This window comes from Morone saxatilis, unplaced genomic scaffold, assembly GCF_004916995.1.
Source record: "Morone saxatilis isolate NCDOM2014 unplaced genomic scaffold, NCSU_SB_2.0 Contig20, whole genome shotgun sequence".
In the NCBI taxonomy this organism is placed as follows: Eukaryota; Metazoa; Chordata; class Actinopteri; family Moronidae; genus Morone; species Morone saxatilis.
In genome coordinates this window covers 7824777-7832400 of record NW_023339763.1, presented here as the reverse complement: position 1 = coordinate 7832400, position 7624 = coordinate 7824777, and the positions used below count along the sequence as shown (strand labels likewise).

General features: G+C 37.4%; 1 protein-coding gene across 1 annotated transcript in view; it reads left to right on the top strand.

Moving 5' to 3' along the window:
- acsl6 (acyl-CoA synthetase long chain family member 6) overlaps positions 1–6766 on the top strand; it is a 39292-nt gene extending 32526 nt beyond the window's left edge. The window contains 9 exon segments of the mRNA XM_035666819.1: positions 308–343; positions 345–401; positions 1005–1077; positions 2919–3007; positions 3413–3529; positions 3693–3836; positions 3981–4082; positions 4180–4251; positions 4766–6766. Of these exon segments, the coding sequence (XP_035522712.1) occupies positions 308–343; positions 345–401; positions 1005–1077; positions 2919–3007; positions 3413–3529; positions 3693–3836; positions 3981–4082; positions 4180–4251; positions 4766–4906 (831 nt within the window). The 3' untranslated portion in view covers positions 4907–6766.
- The last annotated feature ends 858 nt before the right edge of the window (positions 6767–7624 follow it).

The following is a 7624-nucleotide window of genomic DNA, read 5'->3' as shown; positions in this document are numbered from 1 at the left end:
AAAATTCCACACACCAAATAGCTCCTGTAGAAAAAATATTTATTTTGCAAGTGATGTTTCAAGCACAAGGTTCTTCCTCAAACTTTGTCAAAGTCATGTTGCACTCCATTGCAATACATTGCCAAGTGAGCTGATTAATAAAAAGGCCTTTAAAGCTAATTTTTTAAGAAACCTAAAACAACTGCCAATAAATTCCTGGATGTTGTGTTTTTGTTTTTTTTTGGGTGGGGTTATTTACATTATTTTAAGAATGTTTTAAGAAAATAAAGCCCCCTAGTGTAATTTAATGTGTTCCCTGTCTGAAAAGGCCAGCCTGGGAGGGAAGGTGAGGATGATTTAAACAGGGAGCAGCTCCTACCTCGCCCAGCTCTGGATTCCTTAGAGCAGCTCTGGGATGCCAGGTCAGACACACACAGCACACACACACACACACACACACACACACACACACACACACACACACACACACACGTTAGCTATTCTTGTGGGGAAGTGACATAAATAATTCTTTAGGCTCTAACCCTATCCTTAACCATTGCAACGCTCTCAAAGCGGTGTATTCAGATGCTGTTGGGAGTGGTTTTCAAGGAAAAAGCTATGAGAACCCACTGTTCACTACCTGCTCTGCACCAAATGGCTGAGAGGTACAGTTAGCGACTAGCTGGTGCTGAGTGGAGCATTTAGCAACTAAAGATATGGCAACAGATTCCTGCTGCTGCCATTCAAACCTGTGGAGTAGGGCTTAGCTGAGTGATATGATGCAGCAGTGAGAGAGGGGGAAGGTTTTGCATAGGTTTGCACAGGTTTTTCCTACTGCAGCTTAAGAAGTGGGGATCAGACAAAAGGTCCTCACTTTCAGGTCTAAAACTATGTACAACCGGCACACAGAACATGCACAGATACACATGCTTATAAACAACATATCCACACACAAATTTAATATGTGGGTGCATTCAAGTCCTTCACACACCCCTCTTCTCAACAACATCTGTGTCTGTTCGTAGGTGTACGAGGCGTACGGCCAGACAGAGTGCACAGCTGGCTGCACCTTCACAACACCTGGAGACTGGACTCCAGGTGAGTCTCAGCGTTTATGCAACAGGCCTAGAAAAGAAAGACGAATCTTTATCTCTGAATTACTCTGTGAACTTGTGAACTTGTTTACTTGACTAGAGGCTGAGTTCAAAGGTCTGAAAATGACATGGTTCAGTTATGATTTTAAGGAATAAATAACTCTGATACTGGAATATTGTTTGATTGACTATGCACTGCACTGTGGGGTCACAGATAATGCCACAGCTGCTCAGACACTCAGAAAAAGGAGAGGCCTGGAAGGGTGAGACAGATAGAAAAGAAAGAGCTGTGAGGCCACATTATTAACAGACAAAATGCCTGCTTAGGTGACTGCCAATGTCAACAAACAGGTATAAAAAAACAAGGACCTGCCATAACTGCCTGTATTTACCGTCCATTGTGCTGTATTGTTGTGTTAAATCTCCTGGCATTGATGGTGTTTTTCCAGGTGACCTCTATGCAATTACATAGACTTAAAGGCTGCGTTATAATTAGCTGTCTGATTTATTGTAAAGTGTGTTGTTCTCTGAAGACAGTCATCAAATAATAGATGTTAAGTTGGAGTTAAACCAGAATAAACCTGTGCATTTTCATACATATACATCATTCTTATTTCAGCTGTACATGCAAAACAATGAAACCTGTCTTTTGAAGGTTAACCATTTAAAACATTATTATTTGTATTATTTGTATTATTTGTATTAAGCACACATCATACATTTACTTTTGGGAAATCTAAACACTAGCTCACATAATGTTAACTACAATCTATAGCATCTGACACAAAAACATATAACATTTACTGTATATATAAAAACATTTGAAATAAAATGTATGTATGAATATAACTAATTATTCAAATTATAAAATATCACTTACATTTGTAACTGTTCATTCAACCTTTCACAAAGCAACAGTTTGTGTCAGTGTAGTCTTTATCAGCCAGATTTAAAAAAACTCTTTATTTCACCTGGATTTATTACTTCAAATACTGTTCATTTGTTGCTATTTGACTGGAGAAGTAAAAAAAACCTGCTATAGTAAAAATCTGTTAATTTAAAAGTAAAAAGCCCCTCATTTAAAATGTACTCAGAATAAAAGATACTGATTTACTTTTGAGAAGACACAACATTATTAGATCTCTTTCATTGTGCTTGTGATTGGCTTAACAAAGGAGATCATAGTTTTTTTGTAATTTCATTTAAATTGTGAAACATTACACCTCTTTTCTTCATAAACACCAAATGTCTCAACAGTGTGACATTAAATAAAAATATGTGAAAAAAAAGAGAGAAATTTCACAATATGTATCATATGACTGCATATCATCCAAAACCACAAAATGACCACTACATGTTATGTGCCTCAGCCTGTTGTGCGGCTTGCAGACAGGGCAGCGATTAAAAACAGTAACACTCGCTGTGTTGACTAACATCAAAATGTAGTCTAGCATCACCCCCTGCTGCTCAGTTCTGATATTCCATTAGGTATTTGTATTTATATGAAAAAAAATGACAATTGATCTTTCTTCCTTTTTTTCTTTTATATTTCATAGACATGTAAATTATTGTTAATGAATGTAACCCAATGTGTGCAGGTGAAAATTCTCCCTCTCCTCCCATATTCGGTTTTATATGAACATCATGTGAATTTGCTTATTGTTGAGCACAATGTATAATTATACACCGCTGTTAGTTATTATCTGTAGGAAATCCATTCAACAGTGGTGCATTTTAACAGTGGCAAAGGCCGCGGTGTAGGGGCATTCGGACTAATTCCAGCTCATGTACGATGGTTATTTTGTTGAGTTTTTAAATATTTTGCTTGTCCTGACCCATGAATAGGTCACGTCGGAGCCCCGCTGCCATGTAACCTCATCAAACTGGTGGATGTACCTGAGAAGAACTACTTTGCCTCTAAGGGGGAGGGAGAGGTACGCAATGTTTAAAGAAACATACATACTGTTCATGTATGTGTGTGAGTACGTTTGTGTGATCGTCACAGTATGTCAGAGAACTTTGAATGTCTTAAAATGCCAAGATAAGACACAAGGCTCAAATATGAGATGTGTGAGAACAACATTTAGATATAATTTCAAAACAGAAAAGGTTTGACGTGCAAAATATGAGAAATATAAGTCCTCTAAGCCTTTTCTATTCTTCCTTTTCTATTTCTATTATCTAGAGAATATATGTTACGTAAGAACATACACCTTTCATAAAAATATAAAGGTATTAACTTTTTTAGACCTAATTAGTGTTTGTACAGGAGATTCAGTGTATAGATATTTCACCTCCAACCTTGACCCTTTTCCACTTTTTTTTAATCTCCCATTTAGGTTTGTGTGAAGGGACCAAATGTGTTTAAGGGCTACCTCAAAGACCCGGAGAGGACAGCAGAGACGTTGGACACAGACGGCTGGCTTCACACTGGAGACATCGGCAAATGGTTACCTGTATGTACATACAGCTCACATCAGAGTCTATTATTTAGGCATAATAAAGAAGTACTTTACGTTATACAGTGTTTGCTTTAGATATGTAATCCATGTGGACCTCCCAAGATCTTTAATCCCGTTTCTGCTTCTTGTAATTCCTTCAACCTCTCCTCTCCTGTAGAACGGCACTCTGAAGATCATTGACAGGAAGAAACACATCTTCAAGTTGGCGCAGGGCGAGTACATCTCCCCTGAGAAGATCGAGAATATCTACATTAGGAGTCAACCTGTGGCACAGCTTTATGTTCATGGAGACAGCCTGCAGGTAAGAACACGCAGCATCTTAATGAACTATAGATCTGTCCACATATTTTAAGCCAGGACAAATAAAATACATGGTCATATTTAAGCAGAATTTATGTACAGTCTTTTGACATTTACCCTTTATATCTGTGTTTGCTCTTTCCAGTCTTGTTTGGTGGGAATTGTGGTTCCTGACCCTGAAGTCATGCCTGGATGGGCCAAGAAAAAAGGAATTTTAGGCACCTTCAAGGATCTCTGTAAAAACACTGTAGGTGGCTCACAGTTTAAACACTTCAAAATGCTGTGAAAAATAGATGAAGATACTGAAGAATTCTACGGAAGATAACTTTCTTCTCTGTCAACAGGAATTAAAGAAGGCAATCCTTGAAGATTTGGTGCATCTGGGCAAGGCCAGTGGTCTCCACTCATTTGAGCAGGTAGGCAGGCAGTTACTGTATAAGATTTGGTCTGACTTTTGTTGTAGCAGTCATTTTCTTATTATCTTTAGAAAATATGTCAATTAACCTTTCAGTAAGATCTGTTTGATTGTGTTGTAATGTCTTGTTGTCTAATGTCTGTGTAATGCATTATTCACAAATTGCTTCAATTGAGCTACTCAGTAAAAACAGTAACGTATTTATACCACAGCCATTGATAAATATACTGTGGTTATCCTGCAAATTATAAACATCTTTGTCATCATGAATATGAAAGAGGGTGTTTGCAGATCTCATATTTAAAACAAGCAATCAGCGAAATAAAAGAGTTATTGACAGAGCTTCTTGTGCTTAGCAGAAAGGTTTAGCAGAAATATACTGTATATTACAGGCCTTAGGCTAAAACCTGCGTTAACAATAATATTTCCTGAAATTACACTATTCTTAAAGTTATAACCAAGGAAACTTGGGGGGGGCTCTTAAGAATCTTGGTCTTTTCATTTTCCTTTTCAAGGTGAAGAACATCTACATCCACAACGAAATGTTCTCCATTGAAAACGGCCTCCTGACGCCGACACTAAAGGCCAAGAGACCGGAGCTGAAGGAGTTCTTTAAGGGGAAGATTGACCAGCTCTACAGCAGCATCTCCATGTAAAGGCTGGCAGACCTTATTTGCCTTCAAGCATCTTAACACAAGGATCTGCTTTGACCATTGACCTGCAGTGGGACAAAGATGACACCTTAGGCTTAACATGCTTTGGGAAAGAAAGCCAGACATGGCCCCTCTATGGAAGATTTCAAATTCTGAAATAAAAACAAAGAAAAGTAATAAAGTTAAATACAATACACATTTGTGTATTTTCTTTTTATGGATGACTTTATTGTGTCATAATTACATTAAAGCATATGTATATCAAAATTAGCTTTTAGTGTAAAACTGAATGAATTAAAATAAATCAAAATTGATAACAAAGTGGAGCATTTCCGTGTTGTCCAGCAGAGACCAGCATTGACCTGCCAATACTAAATGCATTGACTGGAGACGTTGTTAAAGCCAAAATGAGCAGGGCTGTGCGTAGAGCTTATCATTACTGACACAAGCTGATGACAGCAATTACAGACAGCCTTTCACATTAAACAGTTTCCTGTTGGCTAGCCGGCCAGAGGGACACTACTATTGACTGTACATTATGTTACATTTGTGAATGACGGAAGGAATGTACTGTGCTGCACAAGGCTTTACAAACAGACAGAGGGATCTTCTTGGCTCTATTCTTGGTAAGTGTTAACAATTAGCTTGTGTTAGCTTACAGTAAACACTGAGCGGATTATTTGAGGAGGATAAGCTGATGCTAATAGATGTCTGCAAGGTAGTTAGCTAAAATTGGTGATGGAAGTTTGCAGTGCTTCATGTCACATTGACTAGGAGTCAACTGTTACTGTCACTGTTCTTCTGACAACATTACAAAGTGATACGTTTGAGAAAATTACTGTACAAAGAGACCTACTGTGTGGAAGATGCTCTCTGCTGGACAACCCTGAAATGCACCTTATTTTATGTGATTTAATTTGATTGTGACTTATAAAATTGATGTCATTAAAGATAATTAATTTATTAAAGACAAAAATCTAGATAATTCTAACATGTTTTGCATTTAATTATGACACCCAGAATGCATACAGAAAATGGAAATACATATATTATGTATACATATGTGTATTGTATTTCACACAATTTCTTTTTCACTATATGATTTGTTTTACTTTAGGCATTTTAAATCTTCCATACATCCTACCTGCTATCCACCCAATCAAACCATCAAATGCTCTGTCCCTAGCACCAGAATCTCATCAGCACTTTTACGTTGAGCAATCCATTCCTACTTCCTGTCAGTCTTCTCTCCTCTGTCAGTTTATACCTACCAGCCAAACACAAACTAAAATCCCACAGTTGTACGACAGCAAGTGTGATGTCTTTGTGTATAGTGTAGCTCAAGCAGATGTCTAGATCTGTGATTATACTGACACCTTGTGACAGAAATTAACTTCATCCTCAGTGGAAAACAGTAGATTTACATTTGATTGAACAAGCTGCTGACTTTAAGCAGGACCTGATTAATCTCCCCTGATCTGACACAACAAGATTAAATTTATGCTCAACCCAGACATCATGCAGTAAGACCGAAAACACATCCTCCTGTGTGAGGTCTAAATTAAGATAATAAGGTTGGGAGAGTAGAAGTTCCTGCCTTACAAATCATTGCTTTCCACACAGTTTCATGTGGGGCATTTGAATGTTTGAGGCACAACCAAATCACTGTTCCTGTCACGTATTCACTCATTCATTAAGTCATCTCTACATGGCTATGATCAGCAGTTTAGCATGCATGCTCCTTTATATAAAGGACTGGCCCACTGTAACAATTATCAAGGTTCGGACTCTGCAGTTGGTTCAATCACAACTTTCTTTACGTCCATCATTGCACAAAGAGTTTGTCAGGTAACAGAAAAAAAAGAAATAATGCAAAACCAGGGCTCAGGGCAATGCATGCAGTTTGCCCTGCAATGCTGGGACCATTAACGTTTGACTTGAAAAAGACAAGTATTTCTTTGTGGACTTTAATAGCAGGTTGTATGCAGCTGCCCGCAGCCACTGCTGCTAGTGCAAGGCTTTGTAACGTAGTCAAAGCTGATGAATTCCACTCACTGAAGGAAAATAGAACAACCATCAACTGTTAAACAAAAGAAACACATTTTTTGGAAGGTTTACACATAGAAGTAATGTATAGGCTTTTTAAGTTGATTACTGTCCCAAAGCATAAACAATGTGGATGTACATAAATGAGGACAGCTAGATGTAAGCATATTTATTAAATCAATGGTTTGAATGGATTTTTTTTCTCTCTTTTTGCGTGTAGTGAGATGAATTGTACTTATTTATTTATCTATTCTGCTGTAAAATGGAATCAGCACCATATCCTTGTAATGATTGAGTGCAGCAATAGGGACGGGGGAGGGTGGGGAATAGGACACGGGCAATGAAATAAAAGATATTCTGGAATGATTTTAAACTGGTGTCTTTTTTCTTTTTTCATGGTGTATTAAATGCTATTTGAATACAGGTTTTACTTTGAAAGGTTTCATATGTCTTGATACTGGTATGAAATATAAACTGGGTCGCAGATTGTTTACTTACTGGCAAGCACCAACAGCATTATGTAAAAGTCCTCCATTTCAAATACAAGTCCAACTAAAAAATTTAAGTAAAAGTACTTATCAACAGCTAAATGTACTTGAAAGTATCAAAAGTAAAAGCACAATTTTTTTAAAATATATTTTGGGGGGTTACGTTTTTGCCTTTATTGGATAGGAC